This window comes from Macrosteles quadrilineatus, unplaced genomic scaffold (genome assembly GCF_028750875.1).
Source record: "Macrosteles quadrilineatus isolate MER2022 unplaced genomic scaffold, UCM_ALF_1.0 Scaffold_1__1_contigs__length_201487025, whole genome shotgun sequence".
Lineage (NCBI taxonomy): Eukaryota > Metazoa > Arthropoda > Insecta > Hemiptera > Cicadellidae > Macrosteles > Macrosteles quadrilineatus.
This window is the reverse complement of record NW_026542594.1, coordinates 188,769,450-188,791,686: the sequence shown is the minus strand read 5'-3', so window position 1 is coordinate 188,791,686 and position 22,237 is coordinate 188,769,450. Positions and strand designations below refer to the sequence as shown.

The 22,237-nt window shown below is 32.7% G+C and overlaps 1 protein-coding gene across 4 annotated transcripts in view; it reads right to left on the bottom strand.

Moving 5' to 3' along the window:
* LOC128992405 (transducin beta-like protein 2) overlaps positions 1–22,237 on the bottom strand; it is a 47,734-nt gene that overhangs the window by 19,062 nt on the left and 6,435 nt on the right. For 3 of the 4 annotated variants that reach the window (XM_054415971.1, XM_054415979.1, XM_054415986.1), the window contains exon 3: positions 12,508–14,102. The exons of the other annotated variant lie outside the window; for it this stretch is intronic. In XM_054415971.1, coding sequence (XP_054271946.1) covers positions 12,829–14,102 — 1,274 coding nt within the window. In that variant the 3' untranslated portion in view covers positions 12,508–12,828. Of the gene's footprint in view, positions 1–12,507; positions 14,103–22,237 lie in introns of those variants that run through there. 4 annotated transcript variants of the gene reach the window in all.

Below are 22,237 nucleotides of genomic sequence, written 5' to 3'. Positions count from 1 at the left end.
TGGTTAGAGCGGGACTTCAGTCCCTGAGGTCCCGGGTTCAATCCCCGCCAAGTCACCAATGGATTTTATCTAAGTGATAGTGCCGCAACCCCTAGGTCTAGCCTGAAGTAATGTGAAAAACAATCCCAGGCTCGTGCCTAGGACAAAAAAAAAACTACTAATATTATAAATGAGAAAGTTTGGATGTATGGATGTATGTTTGTGACAAGTAAACGCATTAACCACTGGACGGATTTTGCTGAAATTTGGTATGATGATAGCTCACATTCCCGATCAACATATAGGCATATTCTTATCTCAAAAATCCTTTCGGGCTCCGCCCCAGTGGCTCTATAGTTCCCCATGTTAACCTTATGAGTATTCATATATAAAGGGAATTAAAGAGTTTAGTCAGCTGTTTCAACTAAAAAGTTGGTTCTATGATATGCAAAAGCATTAAAAACTTATAAGATTTACCAACAGGGTGCAGCACTATATTTATTTTGCATTCATGAAAACTGCTAATTTGAACTAAGCAGTGACAAAAAAACTGTGATATGCAATGAGAACTAACTGTCAAAGTAGGATTGTTTACAGTTATGTTTATGTTTTTAGTTTCAGGAATAATTTGTGATATTTTGCGATTTTTTTAAATTTATTTTTCTCTATTGTTTAGGTGAAGAAGTAGAACATAATGGCTATGGTAGATATGTGATACTATAGAATACTGTAAATTTAAAGTAGTAAATTTTATCAAACTTTGTTCTCCCTCATTGCAATGCAAAGCTTGAGTATAACTGCAATAAGCATTTTATAGCCAACCCCGTACGAAGGACGGGTAATCTGCTAGTTTATATATAATTTATTCCACTTGTTTCTGACTGATAAAACTATATTCTGGAACTGCTATTATATTCCATTAAAGATAAAACGTGCTCGTTGGATAAAACTAGTCCAACATAATTGTGGTAAACTCAACATTGAAGGTAACTAATGTTGAAATTTGATACCGTTTTTAGTCTAAAGTGGTATTTAACATCGGAGTGTTACATTTTTACTATTATATTTCTAAATTGTTTGATCTATTTTACAATGTTTGGTAAATTGTACAGAAGGGCGTACATTATGCAGAGTTTTTTAACTTCAATGACATGTTTTCAGTTTAAATGCGTCTATATTTTGTTTATTTGTTAATAATGCAGTATATACACATTCAAAAAAAGAATACAGTACTTAGTAAAGGATTTCTGAACTATTCATATATTAGCTTTCTTACTTATTCAGTTATAAATACTGGTAATATTAAATTTTTATACGCAAACTAAAGAAACATTTTTTCAGGCGGAAAAGATTTTAAAAGGTCATCAAGGCTAACAAGTAGCATCGAAAATTCAGTTCAGATCGCCTTTGTCGTCCAACAAAGTATGTTTGTGAGGTCGGTAATGCGATACAATATAAATAATTGACATTCCACTGCGTTCCGCTCATGATCCAAGTACGGAGTAATCAGCCATAAATATGCCACAGAGAAGTCAAACCTGCCTACCTTAGTAAGCCAATTGGACGATCAAACCTTATAATGCTTCTTATATAAACATTGTTACAAAAGAAACGCACAATTTGGTACCCATTACTGTGGACGTTCTTGCACCATATTGGCATTGTAAATGGTTTAAGAAAAAAGTATTTGTGAAATAGTCTGTATTTTGTAATCTTATAATTTGTTTGATTTAAAAAATGTATCAATGAAAGATTAACGAACCCAAGTGTTGATGAAATGGTTTCATGAAAGGTCACCGAATATTTTAAACCTATGAATTTCAAGAAAGCATGACGTTTTTGTGAATAAATTATTTACTAGAAACAAGAGGAAATAATGAAAACATAAACTCTGATTTAATCCTTGTTTTGCAAAATAATCACCTACGGGTGTATACTTCGTTACAATAGGCGGTTTCAGGGGAAGAAATCTATCCCCTCCACTTGATCCTTACCTTTAAAATAATAGTGCAACAGCTGTTTAAGCAACATACATTAAATACAAAAAGTATTGGGGAATTTCCCCTCAAACCGCCTAAATATTTAGAACAAAGTATAATATTTAGGATCTGATATTATTTGGCAAAGAACTCTTCAGTAATAAATGATAATGAAACTGTTATTCATCGCAGCGATCAAAATCCTTTCTTAACTAACTTAGTAGTAGCTCCTTCTCTGAGGTAAGTTCCCTACAAACACCTTAACCTTAAACATTCAGACTTAATGAGGTTTAAAGGCTAGCAGATGTGTAATTAACAGCTGACATTATCAGTGCCAAACCTGGGCGGTCGCCAAAGCCAAGTCACTAATGTACTATCTGAGCTTCATATGCTCTTACTATCGGAGCTGTGTATGCCAATAGGGCTTCAATAGAATTACAATCTATAAAAGGCAAAGCCCTCACTGACTCACTGACTGACTCACTCATCACTAATTCTCCCACTTCCCATTTACCTAATTCGGAACACCGATTCTTTGGGCATTAAATAGGACAACTAAGTAGTTTTTATTCTGATCGGGCTTCCGGGCTCCGCCCCAGTGGCACTGGAGTTTCCCATGTTAACCTTGTGATTTTTCATATTTAAAAGGAATTAATGAATCTTAACAGCTGTTTCAATTAAACAAGTTGGTTCTGTTCTGTGATGTTCAATAGCATTAAAGTTGCAAGGATTACCAACAGGGTGCAGCACTATTATTTTTTTTAATGTATGACAACAGCTAATTTGCAACCAAAAGGTGAGTGAGCGTAGCAAATGAACTTCAACCTGGAGGCAAGTTAGCGTAGCGAACGAGCTAACCTGGTCCTGAAGGCAAGTGAGCGCAGCGAACGAGCTCCAACCTAAAGGTGAGTGAGCGTAGCGAACGAAGTTCAACCAGGACGTAATTGAGCCATGCGAATACTTATGAAGTTAAACGGGGCAAAGCCTGCGTGTACAGCTAGTGTTTCTTTAAAATTTGGCCGATTTCTAAATTTTAAGGTAGGTTTTAAAATATCGCCCAAAAACTCATTCGTCTCTTTCATCAGTTAAACTGAATACTTCTTTTTCAAAGTAATATATTTTGCAAAAGTCTTAGAGTAAATTTTCTTTAAAATATTAAACTTGTTTGGAAGAAAATTCAGTAAAGCTCTTTTAAAACTGGTTCCCATTTGCTGCAACTAGGTGTTTTTAATCCCTTTTGTTTACATTTCATTAAAAGACCTCGATTTATCTTCTGTATCAAGACTTTTTCAATTGTTTGTGTATTTTACAGTAGAGTAAACAAAAGATTTGTATTTTTAATTATTAAATTCCTGAGATAATGATAATAATTTGTCTATCGTTGAGGGTCATTGCGCAGTTGTGAAACTCCGAAGTTCAACTGCTATTCTAATACAGTAGTGAAAGAAACCTCCAAAAAACTTTTCTGACATCTTGCCAAACTGTTCAAAACTGGCGATAATGTTTTTGCTCACTTATAAACAATATCTCCAAATGTTTGGGTTAAATACAAATTTTTATCTTTATTTTACCGAAGAAGAGTTTAACATTTTTTAGACGTATGTTACTGCAAGATGTAACCAGGATTAGATATTTTTAATATAAAAAAATAAATAGGTATGTTTCCCGTTGTTAAATTTTATACAAACAAAAAACCGTTAGACGTTACTTGTTAATTATATATTTTTTTTTTTTTTATGTATACCCTGGAAAGATTATGGTTTAGTTTTAGTTGTAATATGCATACTTCCTTATAGGGTAAATTTTACTTGCAATGAACTTACTCTACTACTGGATTTGTACTTTGAGGCTTGTGTTTTATCAACACCTGGAGGTCAGAACCTCAAGGTCATTTGTTATCACTTCCTGACCATCACTGAGATATGAATGATGTATGCTCATTTAGCCTCTCAAGTCCCATAGAGACCAAATAGTATAATATCTAAACTTATAAATAGTACTGTATTAGAATTTGTGATATCACTTATAGATAACAAACAGATAGCATATTAGAAAGGGTTGAGAATGTAAGGTAAATGAGCAAAAACAAAAAACTATACATTGTGATTTTGTTTTAAATAAATATTTGAGTGCGAACTTGCGCACTAAAATTTGATATTTAGTTTTTTTCACTCTTTTGATATGGGGATATTATCTAGCGTATACAAAGGTATCAGAACCAGAAATTCTGTATTCCTGATTTATTCAATTAACCTTAAAAGTCATAATGACATTATGAAAATATATAAATGTTATAGCTGAAGACTATGTGTACATGATATTATAGCTATAAGAGTACTCAACTAATTTATTTCCTATGGCTTATGTAAATAGTTTCTAAATTCCGCCTGATTTTTTTTTCATTTTGCAAACGAATGATCTAGTAAACCATTCTTTAATAAATAACTGAAATGAAGTTATAAATATTACAAACAAAACAAATTTTGAAGTTTTTATCTTAATACCTTAATAAATTTTGCAGCGTAGAACTAGAATCTGGCAACAAATCACATCATACTTAATGGTGTCAAATAGCCGTTATTTATAGGTGGAACCGCATTCAACCGTACGAGAGGCTGACATATGGGATGGACAGTTGGCCCGACCAAGGAACGATCGGATCGGAGAATATGTGGCAGACGATTCACACTTCGGAGACCAATGTTACAAATTGCGACAGACTCATTAGGAAAAAATGTTGGCCTAAAACTGAATTTCCTTGATTTTGAATATTGTAATTTCGGAGGTTGAATATACTGATTGCAATTTTTGTGTTTTATGTGATTTTAGCAAACAAATAAAGACCATTTTTGCTATTTTGGTAAAAAAATATTGTTGGTAATGTGCCCTTAAAATTTGGCACTCTGGGTTTTAGCCCATACACTCCATATGAAATGTGGGATTAGATTGTTTTACTGCTATCTATCTATATTATTAATACGGTGCATGAAACTTTGTGAAGAATAAGGCTTTTTTAAGATTTAACCCCACATATTATACGAAAATGTTCGTCTACTGTCGGGGAAAAAAGTTTTGACACAGAGTTTGGAGCTCTACAGAAAAGTAACCAAACTAACTTAGAAAAACATATAGTATATATACATTTTTGTTGTTTTATTCTACGTATTCCTGTGAAAAAAAATTTAGCTCGTCTAGGAAATTTTTTATGACAGTTGGAAGGTAAAAACTCCCTGTTTTTAGAGTATCAAAAACCATCTTATGACTTTTAAAAATCGCACAATGTAAACTAAACGTCAGAACTTTATCAAACTTCAATACAATATATACACATATATAATGAATTAATTTGTGTAGTTTCAGAATTTTTACTCTACCCAAAAAGTTTTTGTTGTAACTTTTGTAAATTAACCTTTTCTCAAAAACGGCAAACGATAGAAAAAAATTGAAAAGCTTGTTTTGAAGGTGATTGGTTTTGTATTTGAAATATTGATGCTGCTCAACCACATTGTTACGCATACACCAAGTAGGTGTGTATATTTGCAAACTGACATTTTTGAAAAAGTCCCTGGGGCTCTGGCCTAGTGGCTTTTAAAGTTCCCATGTTATCCTTATGAAGAACATATTTTGTTTACATTATGATCAGCTGGATAATTTAATTGCTGTCAATATTTTAGTTACAATTTAAGAAAACATGTGCTACAATGAATATCTATCTATCTATATATTAATAGGCAAGCATGTTTCTTTAAAACCTTTTTTCTCAGCTCGTGTGTATCGTAGGGAAAATCTACGCATACCGTTAGAAAGCTATTTTCCTGTAGGTGTGCAGAATCCCTTTATAAATTAAAATAGGCTCAAAAATAAGCACAAAAAATGAATTTGAAATTTTAAAAAATTAACATGGGTTTTATTGGTTGCTATGGTGATGACAAAATAACAACACAATATAAACAGAAAATCAAAACAAATGGAAGACATTCCAATCACATGTTTTATTTACAGTGTGGGATGAAAATAGAGAAGTTTGTACAATACATACTTTTGGTCGATTTTTCGACCACGGGGCGTGCTCTCGTCTTACTAATATTATAAATCTGAAAGTTTGTGAGTTTGTGTGTGTGTGTTGCTTAATCACGCATAAACTACTGGACGGATTGGGCTAAAGTTTGGCATGATGATAGCTCACATTCCCGATTAACATATGGGCATTTTCTTATCTCAAAATCCTTTCGGGCTCCGCCCCAGTGGCTCTGTAGTTCCGCATGTTAACCTTATGAGTATTCATATTTAAAGGGAATTAAAGAATTTAGTCAGCTGTTTCAACTAAAAAAAAAATGGTTCTATGATAAAGCATTAAAAGTTATAAGATTTACCAACGCAGCACTATAATTTGTTCTGCATTTATGAAAACAGCTAATTTGAGCAATTGACTATTTGAACTAAGCAGCAAAAGAAACTGTGATATGCAATGAGAACTGTCAAAGTTGGAATATTTACAGTTATGTTTATGTTTTTAATTTCATGAATAATTTGTGATATTTTGCAAATTATTAATATTTTTTTCTGTTATTTAGGTGAAGTGGTAGAACATTATGGCTATGGTAGATTTGTAATACTAAAGTATACAGTAGATTTAAAGAAGCAAATTTTATCAAAATGTCTCCTCCCCAATTGCAAACACAAAGCTTGAGTATAACTGCAATAAGCATTTTATACTTAACCTATATGCCAACCCCGTACAAAGGACGGGTACTCTGCTAGTTTAACATATTTCTAGATTTAGATATTTAACATCTATGAAAAAAGAAAAAAAAATTCTATAACCACCTTAATTGCACATTGTATAATTTTAGACAAAGCCGGGTTTTGCTGCTAGTATAGTATTAATTGTGGTACATAATGGTACTACTGAAAATGCTGTAGGCCTAATAACTAATATTTACACAATAATGGTTGGTGTATCTAACCACTTATATACCTTAATATTTTATACAAAACAATGTGAATTTATCCTCCTGAAAATAGATATAAAGCAAAACAGATGTGAAGGGAGGTATAACAATCGTTCAGGTCATCCGCAAGTAAGACAATTCAACAGAAAGCATTCCATTCATACCAGCTCTGGCAATCCACCAGCACATTTCTATTTACTGCGTTCAAATTGGGCCCATCGCTCCGTTACTAGCAAGCTAATTGCCAATTAGTCATTACGGTTAGTTCCAATCACTTAACCACTCAGTTGAATCGCCAGTAGACAAAGTTTAAAATCTGTCTTTATGAACAATCTGTACGTTCAATCTCCGTTTTGTTTATAAAAAGGTTTTGAAGTTATGCTAAAACCATTTAACAAGTAATTTACTCCATAAAGCTTACCATTCAAGTGACTTAAAATGTTGAATTGATTTTTTAATTGTAGCCTTTTATCAGGGAATCTATTGGGAGATTGATGCAAGGGATGGGATGGGAGGAGAAGGATTAGGAGAAGATGGTCTGGGAGAGGATGTTTGGAAGTAGCTGGTTTAAATGTTATAGGAGGGGATGTTTAGAAGAGGATGGTGTGGAAGTACATGGTTTGAGTATGTACACGGTTTGAAAGAAGATGATTTGGAAGGAGATGGTTTAGGAGAATGGGACCATGGGGGATATAGAATGGGATTAGTAGTAGGTGATTTAAAAGAAGGCTAGATGATTTGGAAGAAAATTTTTGAGTTTTACTAGAGAAAAGGTAATTTTATGGAATTTGGTGTGAACGCATTTGAGCCTAAATTAATAAAAAAAAAAATAGAATTTCCTTTAGTAAATAGCATGACATAGGTGTTCTAATATGTTGAACATTTAGTATTTATCTACTTGCTGTAATCCATCATTTATACAAACATCGTTAAACAATTGAAGAGATTCCTCGATGAGAGTTGAAAATTCAGTTTGAATAACACTCCTTATTCTGTATAAAAATGTAAACATTGGTTTTATAATTTTATTAGCTCCATTAGCTCTTGCACATTATACATTATTTTTTGTATAACGTATAAAAGTTCTTGGTCCTTTTAGATCTCTGTACAGTATGTAGCTAGATTATTTATCTAGTTATATTTAATTGGAACTAGTTTTTATACAGGGGTTTCTCCATTTCCCTGCTTTCTTGATTGAGGTATGAACTAAACAATGTATGTTTTGTTAAGCTTGGATTTTAAAAGTGATGAATATCTTTTGTTTAGCCGTCGTAGAGCAGATACTTTCATCATCAAGGGCAAGGTTATCTGAGGAACATGCTCCAATTATTAAACAATATGAAACTCTGATACGAGTTAAAATCTATTACTTTAATACAAAGTTCATCTTTCACTTGCTGATTGTAGAATTTTGTTTTGATATTTTGCTATCTAAAAATTTCTTCACAAGAGATAAATTGTTAAGGAAAACAATAACAATAAAGTTTAGTGAGTGTAACAGTTCAAATAGAAGTTTTGTCTACCTTTAAATGAAGTTTGGATGGTATTTGAGAAAAAACTCATTCTCATAGGTAATAAAACTATTACTATTGCATTGCAAAGTGCTTAAATGGGAGGGAAGGGAGGTGGAAAAGACCCATATTGCATTAATGACTGATCCAACAACATGAAGATTTAATACGTGTAAATGGGGTAACTAATTCAACAAAATTATTTATTTAGAGATACAGTAACCCCTCATCAATGATCCTAGACTAATCGGGGTTCCAAGTTGTTCGGATTAACAGAAATCTGCTAAAAAAACTACATGTAGAAAAGTGGTAATATTACAGGACCATTAGGTTACCCATAACCCCTTGTTTTATGTGACACCTCCATACAGAAAAAGGTGGAACAGTGTATTTTTAATTTTTAAAACAGTAATCGACAGCACAAAACGGTAAACTGTGCAACAAAACTGTACTTTAGTGTTGTATTCCAACTTATCTGTTTGAAACTTTTACTTACTGCTGTCAAATGGCTGTCAGGATAAGACGGAGGTTGGTAATACCTTATTGGATATCAGGACAGTAAAAACAATAGCACAGCTTTGGCGTACTTGAGAAAGAATTGAACGCAAGATGGGTGAATGTGACGTGATGCTGTTTGTTACTGACACACACGCAGGGCCCAACAAATATGAAAACAATTCAATTCATCAAAATATTAAAACCCAAAATATGGGATTTAAAAATGTTGGTCTCTTTAGTTTATTGAACAATACAACAAATATGATTAACTCATATAGATACAATCAAAATAGAAAAATTTTGAAAAACATTAACACTAGAGATTAACACTTAGATATTATATTCTTTGAACAGAAAAAAAGCTTGATTGCAGCTCACTCTGTGATAGGCTAGTTGAATAAATTTGTAGAAATATTGAACTCAAAGTCATATTTAATGATTAAATGTCTACTTCAGTATAGACGAATTAACATTTTTGTAGTATACGCTGAGATTTTTCCTTAAGATAATATCCATCGATCAAAGTTGTTCCAACGGTATCAACAAGTTTGAGTAGGTTTTTACATTTTGGCCTTGTAATGAGGCTGGCAACTCTTTGGCTACTCTCCAATCTGTTGACTAAGTCGTAGTTCTTCCTGTTTTCTTATCAAATCCCCTTTGAGCTCTAAGTTGATAAGGGAAAGTATTGTTGGCCTTAACACATCTAGATATCAAGCATAGCGTGATGTTTTCAATTTTTTTAACAAGCTGATTTCAAAATTCGGAAATGATAAACTAATAATTTTGGATATTAAAACGAAACACAACAGCAATACCAAAAAGCAAAACAGTTATTTGAGGAAAGTTAGTTGACTGCCATAGTGTTCTAGGATAAAAGCTCATGTTAACACAATCAAACGATGGCGTTAAAAAAAAAACAGTACAGATGACAACTGTTCCTTCCTACGATTTAAATTATTTAAAAAATTGTGTGTACTTAAAAAGCTTATACTTTTTAGTACTAAAAGCCACAAAATTCAAAGGAAGGCTATTTAAAAGCTTCTATCAGTTTACTATAAATTTAACTGTTGTTTTTGTATAATATCTTCACTGTACATAAACTATAATCAAGTACTTTTCCAAAATAAAGATTAAGAAAGTAAGAACAAGGATAGAATTCAATTCAGTTTTCTTTCTTACAAACAAAATTGAATTCCTATTCTTCTGTCAAATCGTATTCTTTAACCTATTCTTTCTTTATCAAATTTGTTCCTGATCCTCAGGCTTAATGTATCTGATTAACTTTTTGTTTCAGTTTAAAATGAATAAATAATTTTAAAATTGTTTCTTGAATTAACCGTGGTTTTTTCTTGTGGTAATTTTACAACCCACAGTATTTTTGAAATATTTTGTAAAGGCCTCCTCTATTATCAAGTGCAAAATTATCAAGTACTATAAAGTTATATTGTTACTATGCTATATTGAATGATTGAGGCTTATAATGTCGAAACAGTGCATGAACTCAAATGTCTCTATTTTATAATATCCTTCTGCATCATTCCGGGATCAACAATTGTCCTTATATTCCTTCAGGATTTCCTACTTGTCTTCCTGTCAAGTAAGATATTGGTGCTATAACACGGTTAGTTCTAAAAACAATTGCACGCTGTGAGGAAAAGCTTCAACTCGTCTTTCAGCAAATAAGAACCTTAGTGTGGTTTATATTACAGCTACAATCGTGGCCGAGCAACCTTCATTTAGCCGCAATCTCCATGATCACGCAGCCTAACCTGGTGATGATTGCCTCATTGAATAATTACACAGACCTACAATTACCTGAATCTATTTACGAGGATACAACCTCATAACGAGCTGAAGCTGCAATTGCTTTATTCACGATTGCCTTCCTCCATGGTAAGTGTTGATAAGTAGAGGCTAATGTCGTTAATAAACATTAATTACATAAGTAAACAAGTAATTTGAATGAACATTACATAGGTACGACTTTTTAAATGTAAAAATTCTAGTTTTTATCCACATTTGTGTGACAATATTATTTTTCAATTTAAAGAATTTTATCAAACTTATCACAATTCTCTGAACATTCTCTGAATTTATAATTTATTATAATTGCACGTTTTAATGGAATACCATTTTCGGATTTGTCTATAAACCAAACAGCTTTTTAATATTTTTTAAATCTTAGTTGGTTGTTTGTCTAAAGTGATGAAAACATTTCAGTAAATATTTCAACTGACCAGAATCTTATCTTGATTTTGATCCGAAAAAATCTTCATGATTTAGCAAGCATATAGGCCTCCTTGTATATTGTCGGCCGGGTAACGCATAGTAGGTTTTTTTAATGATGGATTTACATTCTACGAGTACATTGACATACAAAACAAACTTTAAAATCTGTTAAAACTTACATTTCTCTTATTTGATTAAACTTGTTAAGTACTTCTCCTCATTGGTATAAAAAACTATCTATAACTGATTAACAGACATTTTAAAATATTTTTAGCTGTTAACTTAATTTTCCCTAAAGTTAGAAGTTAGATTTACCTTAAATTGTTGTTATCAGCATTGAAGGTCGTACAAAGTCGCCTTATCACTGCAGCAGACTCACACTTTACACATTACATGTAAACTCTTACTTACTTTGAAGGTTTAGCAGGAAAACCATATTTTAAATGGAACTCACTACAAATTAGACTCAGAAATGGTTTGAAGGTAAAAGCCTAACCTTTGGATGTTAATTTACAAAGTTAAGTTGTAAATCGTTCCAAACTGGAACAACTGGAATAAAAATGTCTATGTTTTTATTCTATTAACAATTGATGATTCTTGAGGTTAGAAATATTTTTATTAGATGAATTGTTTTAAATTTATTATTGACAATACAACAGTAATGTAAAGGGAATGTTAAATTTATTAACAGTTATTATAATTTCTTTAACGGCAATTCATTTGTGTGAGGATAATATTTAGGAACCAAATAATCGGTAAATATTTAACATTTCAAATTGCAGAAGTAGGCCTAATATAAAAGTCTTTTTAACTTGAAATGAAACAAAATAATTAAAAGGCCGGGCAAATCAAACTATGCATATATTTATCCACTAATCCAAATGTTACGTGTTTACAAAAATAAGACTAAAAAATTGTAGTTTATTCTCAACTACAATTTATTCAAATGATTTTAAATGTTATAAATATCAAATGAACAAAAATCATTAGTCTAAATAAAAAAAAAACTAAAATAAAAATACTTTAGTAAAAAAAATATATATATATATATATTATAGGGTATAATTGTACTTTTTTAACATGTCATATTAAAACTTCAATGAACTAACTAGCAACATTGTATGACAAAGTATTCCTTACAGATAAAAAGAATCACAATTAACTAGCCTACAATGGTTTGGAAATTTCACCTTAATTTTGCTTGTTTACAACATTTTACAAAATTTAATTTTTATTAAATTGCATATTAAGGATATTTTTTCTTCAAATGTGGTAAAAGGTTTTATTGTTAAGGATTTTATTTAAATTATTAGGGCCTGATATGAAAAACAATTGGGGTTGTAAATAATAAAAATTAGATCAATCTTTGTAAGATTTTTTATCAAATTTCCCAGTACAAAAGTAAACACAGCAGTCGCCAGCAACAAAGTTGTTACATCTTTCTCAAACCAAACTTCAAAACACAAAGTCAAAACTTACTTCAAAATCAACGCCCCAAATAAAAAAATACTTAAACCTTACCAAAAAATCGGTAAGTCACTATCTTATGAACAGCCTCGTACAAAATATCCGTATACGAAACTAAAAGGAACTAGTAAAAAATGCACTAGATGAAAATCAGCGAGTCCGTAAACGAATGAGTGAAATCGCAAGATGAAAACTTAACCTAACCTAAACTAATCACGCACTAAACACCGCTTGAAAGTCTTTTTGTATCCTATACAACATGAGACCAATACAAGTCCTCGCGTCTTCACAACTGTCGTGTCCGCTCGAACTGTTTTGTATCGAGGTTTTAAGAACGAACACCGCGAGACTCTTTAACGAACGTCTGTAAGGCAGACCAAAGTGATGAGGGAAGATGATGGAAGTGTCGACACAAGTAGTGTGGATCATCTTCAACGCTCTGAGATCATTGTCGAGCCCGTGACCGATGAGGATCGTGTCTGCCTTGATGAAACCCATCAAGTCATTCTGCACTTCTCGTAGCGTCTTCGCACATTTGCCGTTGCTGTAGTCTTTCGCTGAGACGCCAGAGAAACGTGTGTTGTAGTCGATGATGTCGGACTCTGGTCGCACCAGAGAGTCGTAGACCAGTTTTCCGTCACGTGCCACCACAGTGACTCTGGCCAACTCCAGCCCCGTCGTCGTGTAACACATCTCGCAGTCCAGCCCGTAAATGCCTGGCAGTTCGTCCGGAGGAGGATTCTTGCGTGGCCGAGTTCTTACGAACCCCTCTAGTGGACCGTTCATCCCCACACAGATTCCGCTCCAGACGTGTAACTTCCCTGAGGCACACCCCTTCGAATACGGGTTACCTCTGCAGCAAGTGTAGTGAAGGGGGTGCTCCTTATTAGGATGAAGCTTTCCCCAGTGGTATGAACAATGCTCGTTCGACAGATACTCGCCTTTGTTCGTAACAAAGAACTCTTTCGAGCATCTTACACATCTACGTTCTTCCGCCCTCGTTTCCTGTGGTTCCCGGAAGATCTTGGGTCTCCCGTAGATTTGTTTGTAGTCGTACGAATTGTCAATCAATGAGTTGATGTAAAAGGAGTTGTTCTCTTTGGGGATGAACTCCCTTGCGTTGACGTCAAAGCCAGGTCTGTGGGTCGGTCTGGGGTCTGACGCTTTGTAGATCATCGCTCGGCCGGGGTACAGCGAACTCTCCACCGGGAAACCCAACTCCAACAATTGCGCAGGACCCAATGTGTAGTTCCTCAGACAGTTGTACAACTCGTACTCTGAGTAACTGTTGAGCGCCTGCAGCTGTTTTGACATCTCAGACGGAGTTTTCTGCCGCTGTTGTCGCATAACTTCCTTCTTCTTCACTGTTCCTGGCGAGCCATCGTCTTTTCTCGTTCGGTTTTTCTTCTGTCGTCGACTCAGCGGTTGTGTTCGTGGATTATTCTCCTTATTGCCCTCACTTCCGCTCGAAGTTCCGCTACTGCCATCTGCTAGCCAACACAAGCAACTTAAGTCATACTCTACCAATAGAGTTGAAGGTTAAATTAGAATTATAGTTTGAGGAATATCATAATGTTGTACAAATAATTGTTGACAAAATATCATAAACGCAAATAAAGTTCCTTTTCACAATTTATCTAATTTTTTAATTGTAAAGTAAAGCAGTAAAAAGGGTTTAAATTTGTCAATAATTAAATTATTTATTAGATTTCAAAATTAAAACTCTGCCAGTTCTTCACAAAATTTGGGATATAAGGTAATTGTTTATCCTACAATTTTGATGAGCGTTTATGATTGTCACTTGGATTAAAACCCAATGAATATCAGAAAGATTTTACTTGAAAAATAGGTTTTACTAAACACCTAGGCCTACTATTGGTTTTACAATTCAAACAATGACAATTTGACGATGCAAGCAGACACTATTAGGCTTAAAAAGATACTGCAGATTTTGTTTAAATTTTAGATATGTTTTAACTATCCATCAAAAATACAGTATGAATATAAAAAGATTAAGTCAACATAGAATATAGACATCCTTAAAATTTATAATATCATCCATGAGGAATTTGTGATTTGGTATTTATAATTAGGTAGTTACCTAACATATCTTATTACCTTAAAATAATTAACATTACGCCTATGTGTTTTTGTAGACAGGTGTTTTTTAATTATTAAATGAAAAATCTTCGGCTAAGTTAGGATTCATGTAGCAGACTTATTTTATAAAAGTTTTTGGTGTTTAAACTTGCTATTAGTGATTATACTTAAAATGGTTTACAATACCTGCATATAGTAATCCTTTGTTGCTGATTTAGGCAACTAGTTTCGGTTCTTGTTTTGAACCATCTTCAGGCCTCAAGGTGTCAAGTGATCACTTCATTCGAAGGTCGTTAACAGAGTTCAATAAATAAAACATATACAAAACACGATACACGGAACAGACACACATTACAAAAAACACAATTGTTTTATTTATTAAACTCTGTTAACGACCTTCGAATGAAGTGATCACTTGACACCTTGAGGCCTGAAGATGGTTCAAAACAAGAACCGAAACTAGTTGCCTAAATCAGCAACAAAGGATTACTATATGCAGGTATTGCAAACCATTTTAAGTATAATACAGTAATCCGGAGGCTAAACAACTATTTATAAAATGAAATTAGTGATTAAATGCCATTTTATTAGATAAACTTTGAAAATCGTTATAAGACAGGTGAGGAAAATAAACTGGCTACATAACTTCAAGCTAATTGACTACCTCTTGACCAATAAAACAGCTGATGGCAGTTGAGTGAACTACGCTGAAGAATTGAAAACGAAAATAGCTACAAACACATGGCCCAGATGTACAGAAATTGTTTGTTAACGTTTAACATACTACGATGTACCACACGTGCACGCAATCAGAAACATTCGCTTCACATGGATACACTCTTTCTAGCGAGTTGAGTCTAGTGCATAATAGGCTTACCTACAATAATTTTTACTAATATTTTTTACTATTTTTAATATTAATTAATTAATTTATTTATTTATTTTATTAATTTTTAATATTTAATTTTTTTAATATTTTTGAATTTTATTACCCTCTTTTAATGCTAAATTTTTTAGGTTAGTTCTAATTTGTGAGTTAATTACTGTAAAATTTATTCTTACTGTAAATACCTTAATGTCTCTTAAAGCTCAACGTGGTTTAGATTTGTGACGGTAATTTGTTTTTATGAGGGTACGGTATTTCTTCCCTTAAAACATCACGATCACGGATCCCCAAAGGTTTTTAAATTTTGAAGGTAATTTGTTTTTATGAGGGTACGGTATTTCTTCCCTTAAAACATCACGATCACGGATCCCCAAAGGTTTTTAAATTTTGAACCAACATTCAGCAGCAGTATAATGATTGTTACATGTGTTTACGTCCATTTAACATCAGTTTAAATTTTTTAGGCCTGTGTAGTAAATTTAAATCAATTTGTAAAACACAGTTAACTCCACTGTGTGTACATTTATAAGTTCTAAGTCTTCAAACTATTAGACTAGACTGAAATAAACGTTACCAGCGCTGAACTTGTTGTTACGATGCAAAAATACGCCAGAGCTTTACAACCTAGTGTACGGATTTAGAAAAACTTGCAAGTACTAAAAAATGCTGTTACAACTGTTACAACAATATATCGTAGGCCTACATGTATCATACTGTGCATTTAATTTGCTTGCAATTTTTCAGAGCCTATCCTAATAAATAGCTAAGCCTAATAAACGAATAAACTAACCCAACCACAGACTACCAGTAAACTAGTTAGGCGATGTATAACAAATAATAAGAAAGAAATTAAATGAAGTTTTCAAGAGCCTAATAGCAATGGACCAAATTAACCTCTTACCTAACCTAACCACTGTCAAACTATAACCAAACATTGCCTGGAATTAAATCAAACCAACAAGAGATCTGTTTTAATAATTTACAGTGAATTTCAAATTTTTAAAAGCCTAGAAGCTATAACATTAATGAACCAATAAAAATGCATAAAGTTTCAGCCTAAAATATTTTACATATTTTTTCAATAAAAATGCGTAAAGTTTTAGCTTAACATATTTTTTTACTGCAGCATGTCTACCAGTGTAGGCTGTTTCTAATTACATCCGTGGTGAATGTGATCGGCCAATCACACGGTGCCAACGACATTACACTGTCAACACATCTGCATCGGTAGCCACAGTTTGGCTTTACGCCAGCATGTGTGCGAGACCAAGGCTAGATCACCGCAATGATACAAAGTAGCGTTAATTACGTTACTGCACATCAGCTGAGTTACTGTAATCTCCCCTCTGACGATATATTAGTGTTTCCTAGTTGGCAACTCTGTTTACGATTGCATTACTCCTAGTTTAAACTTGTCTACCTACGTTTGAAATGCTAAATTCAGAAAGAAATACCCTTGGTTACTTTGGTTAAAAATATAGTTTAATTAAATGTTTTTATAAGTCTTAGTTATTTATTTCAGTCTATTTCTCAATAATATTTCCTAAGTAGCAGGTGACAAATGGAAGTTTTCTTAAATTTTCCTACGATAAAAATACTTAATGAACCTAAATTTTCAGTATAAGTTTTTAGCCATATATGCCAATGCTTGTAGCCATATGGTACCTACAAACTTTAAAACTATCGGCTAACTATGACGATGCCAATATTTTATATACTGACAGAATAAAAATAATTAACTTTTTTTGGAAGAAATACCAACTTTGTTCAACTTTCTGGTACAGAATACTATTTTGAAAGTTGTTGTCGTTGGGAAAGCTTTAAAGATTAATATAAGCTGCCAGACTCATGAGTATTCTGAATAGCGCAAGAATCTGAGAATCCCCAAAACTAATTTAGAAAAGTGAAAGCTCAAGTGTTTTGTAATCCAGCCACATGGTCAATATTTAATCTACTCACAGCACATTGGAAAAAACTGTCAATTCAACGTAATTAGGCAACTAAACATTTTTTATTACAAGTGAGCCTAAATAAACAAAATGTTCAAAGAAATAAAAAATAGCAAAAACTACTCTCTAACTTGTTTGGAAGGTTTAATTTACGTTACCTCTGTATATTTGGATTTGTAAAATGTAAATAGATAGTATTATATTCAACCACGATATAAAAATGAACAGACTCACGTTTTGTCGAGATGTTTAAATGAAGTGATCTAACGAAGAAAATAACAAACAACTCCTAAATTTTATCTACTTAATCCTCAACACTCAATAGAACCTAGCATGATAAGAAATCTAGTGATAGTTTCACCTTAGCAATGGATTGACAGTTGACAAGATACATTTACAAAATTAAATTTGAAATATTATTTTTTAGTCTGTTTATTAGCTTAAAATCCACTGAGTGACTTGCCTGAATCTAAAGTCTGCTCCTTCCCTTCTGTTAACTAACCCTAATTACATCATTAGCAAATTCAATTTGACGTGAAAAGTTATTTATAGTTTGAGTCTAAAATAAAAATTTTGAATTTTCCCGATAGTTAACAAGCAACTTATGACAAATTGATTTACCCTCTATTGCCAATATGGGAGACAACTTACCGAGTTATAATATTAATTAAAATTATTTACTAGCATTATACAAATGTTATTATAACGCCAAACATTACTACAAACCTTGAAAAATCGCAACCACAACTGGTTCCCTGGAACCACCTCAAGTAAAATTACACCCAAGAGATAACGATTGGATTGATGGCAGAGCAGACCATTGTGAAACATTGAACCCGAGACACAAACACAAAACCAGTTTGGAAATGTTTTCCGTTTGTCCGTGAGAAAACCAAGGCGAGCCGCATGGTAAATAAAAACACGAGAAGTGCAACAGTAGCGAAAGGGTCAAGAAACAGCTGACACATGGAAACCGACACGTTCTGACGAGGTGAAGGTTGTAGAGTATCAACGGGAATGTAGGCCACAGAAGATGATACCAGATTTGGAAATAACCAGGAGAAATCATAGGTGAAATTAGGTCTAGGACTCAGGGTGTTAGGACCAAATCTCTTTATTTACAGGTTTAATTTTGCATTTAGTGGTCTAAATTGTTTTTTCTTATTTCAAATTAGTTTTTTAATGAGCGATTATTGAAATTAAAGGCTAGGTTTAAAGGAAAATTCGTAGGAAAATAGATTGTTATAAAGAGTTTTAAATATATTTAATAGATAATAAAAGTTAATTGGAAAAGTGCTTGGCATAATTTGAGAAATTTATTATTGGCAATATAATAGTTTTTCTTAATAGCTTTCACTCAACTACAACATTTGTGGGATTGAACTTCTCAAGCAATGAATAGGACAACAGTATTTTTTTATGTCTAGGTAAGGCATGGTTTTCAAATCTCAATAATACTCTTACTTATGATGACATATAACATAACAAAATTCTAATATAAGAAAAAAGAAAAAAGGACCTTAATTCAATAGCGAAGAGACACAAAATAATTCTAGCACCATAATTAATATTTTACAGCAAAAACACATTTGTTTAACTCAGGTTATTACATGTATTACAAAACTGAATTTTGTCAAAATTTACAAGAAAGGGGGTGACAAACTAACCTAACAACATATGGCAGGTTGAATTTCAAATACCTTTCCTTGACGACTGAGTGTAAAAATAGCAAAGTTGTCTACTAAACATTGTTTTGCCACAAGGTAAGTTTCCACACCGTACTAATGAGTATTCAATAAAGTGTATAATTCACCCACGGCAGAATTTCTCTATCAGTGTGTGCATTTAATGATTAGAAAGTAGAAAACTGTCCATTATAGTGTTGTAAACACTTTGGAGATTAAAATTCGGCATTGCAAAATATGTCCACATATTTATTGACTCTAAGTAAGTTAAGCTTTATAGACTATTTTTACCTTCTTTGTACATTAAATTTTTACTGCCAGCTGATTGTTCGCTTTTGGAACTCATCTGCAGGATTATTACAAATAGATAACTATTATTCAGTAAACCCCTCGATAGTAGTAAGTTTGCTTGATCCGGGCAGCCATTTGAGAAGCAGTATATAAAATAATTAGCAGTGCCACCCTTAACTACTAGGTATTGTAAATATTTTTTAACACATAACTACTGTTTATCCAAAAGGTTTTTTCTGTTTCATATAAAGGGTACTCAAACAATCTTGGAATACTGCTACCTTTCTTCGTGTAAGAATCGTTCAATTCAATCCAAACGTCCATTAAAACAACCTAATTCGGTACCAATGAATGGGAATTAACTAAATGTGTGACTTTCATAAATGCAAAACCTAAATTGAATAGTGAAAGGTTAGTTGTGATAAGACTATATTTTGAACCAATTCGTCCACTAACATTTTTACCACGTAATAACCTGGCTAACTAGTAAGTAACTACCGAGATAATATTGTTTACTAATCTCTGACTAACACCATGAAGTGAGATGGAGTCAAAATGGAACTAGTTAACAAACATGACATCATTGCCATAAGTACTAGCGTAAAGAGCTAATTCATACACGTGCGCAATTAGATCTGAACGCAGTTTGCTCTTAAACGTTTTAGAACAAACAATTTTCTCTCTATAGCTTGGAGGACGACAACATTCATTTACAACATCCATCACAATTTGTCACAATTAAATGACAATTATGATGGTTGAATTATTCCGCTACCACACACATTGTTTGCTAACATTCTAAAACAATGCCGTCTGCGTAAGAAAAAAGAATTCACCTTAAAAGGTTTATGCTGGAAAGCGTTAGGGTATTTATTACTCGTAATTAGGATTTACTCAGGATAGCTTTCATAGGAGATGTGTGTTGCTTACAAGTAGTTGAAAGAATCTTAATACTTAATAATTTTCTGTTCTGAATCCATACCAAAAATTTTAATTTGAGAATTAATTATTTAATGGCCTGTGTAAAAAATCGTAGTCATTTTCTCTAATTTGAGAAAAATGTTGTTGGATTGTTTAATTTAAAACTATATCGTTACCTACAACCCAGAAATTGTGTGAATAATGACTATTATTGGACAGCCTTAAGTACATAAATAAACTTAATCTGTTTAAAATAAACTCAATGAAACAACACTTTAATAATACTTTTGTTGAACAAATTATTGATGAAGGCTAACCAATATCTTTGATTGAGTGGTCAAATTTAGATAAACATGTTATTTATGTATAAGGTGAAAAGTTAGAGATCTGCAGCAACTGGCAGTTGTATTTCACTATGAGTAAATTAATGTATGAATGAATTATTAGCACTTAATGCGGGTTTAAGTTAATTGGCAATTTTTCAGGTCTTGTATGAGTTTATTAACTACTATCTATTAAACATGGAATTTTAAAGATTCAATCTACTTGAAATAAGTTCTTATTTGGTGTTTGTTCTTTAAGTTATCCCTAACTTTTTTAGTTTATTTTACAGTTTTAAAGCCATGGTGATTTTGTGTGGAATAACATCTAAAGAATATTCTAAAATGTCAAAAGTACAGTAGGTATTCATAGTACTTAGTTTGTATTCAAAATAGTTATGTGATATTAATCAACTTGGGTTACTTAATATTTTAATAATAAAAAAGCGCAATCAACAAAAGCGATAAGGCTAAACACCGTAATGCCGCGGTTAAACCCATCGACATTACGCACTACAGCCAATCACAACAAAAGCTTAACCTCATTCCCTCTAAGCTAAAAACAACTCACATTTAGAACAGAGTGAAAACAAGGCCGCGAGTAGCAAAGTTAATATCGAAAGTTACCAAACAGATGCTAACTAAAGTGACAAATCCGCTTTCCAGTGCCACCTACTTACTAGTCCACTGACAGGCAGAAATAACCACGGACTTACAACCGTTTACAACTGACTACACCCATTTGGTCTTATCAGAACTGAGAATAAACATGATTCACTTCTGTCACAGATAAAGATGTGCTTGCTGACAAACACCAGTTCACTCTAAACTCTTTAAAATTCTGAGAAGTCGAAAGTTTGCAAATGAAAGAATTAGTCAGAATCGGAGCTTTTGATTATTTTTCACCTATACCTAGCTGGGTAACGACAATCATAAAATTTAAATATAAATTCCTATGCTGATTCACTACACCAGTGGTATTTTTGTTACTTATGTTTCGGTCAGTTTTAATTATTGTAAGTGATGTAATTGCCAGTGTTAAACGGTTATTTTTTTAAGGAATTCCGTTAAGGTTGGTCCTAAGGAAGGGTAAATCCGCCAACAAATTAAACTTCTTTTGATTAGAATTCAAAAAATAATTTTTTTAAATTCTGCAGTAAAATTAGTAATCGCAAGGGACGTAATGCTTCAGCTTAATTATTACGAGTAAATGTTAAGTTTTCCAGTTTCAGTCTAATTGCATAAATTTTAGATTTAAAAAAAATCTAAGTCGCATCTGGTGGTTTAAATTTATGTGATCTTTCATATTGAAATTCGTCCTCCATCCCAAAGTTAATTAAGTAATAGTTCACCCTTGTTTAGGCTATTTCCTTCAAAATTTGTCAATTAGCCTGGGCTAAAGTTTTAAAAAAGGCATAAATTGCGTTTCTTTGCCACACATGCTTAGCTACATGTTTAAATACCTAAGAT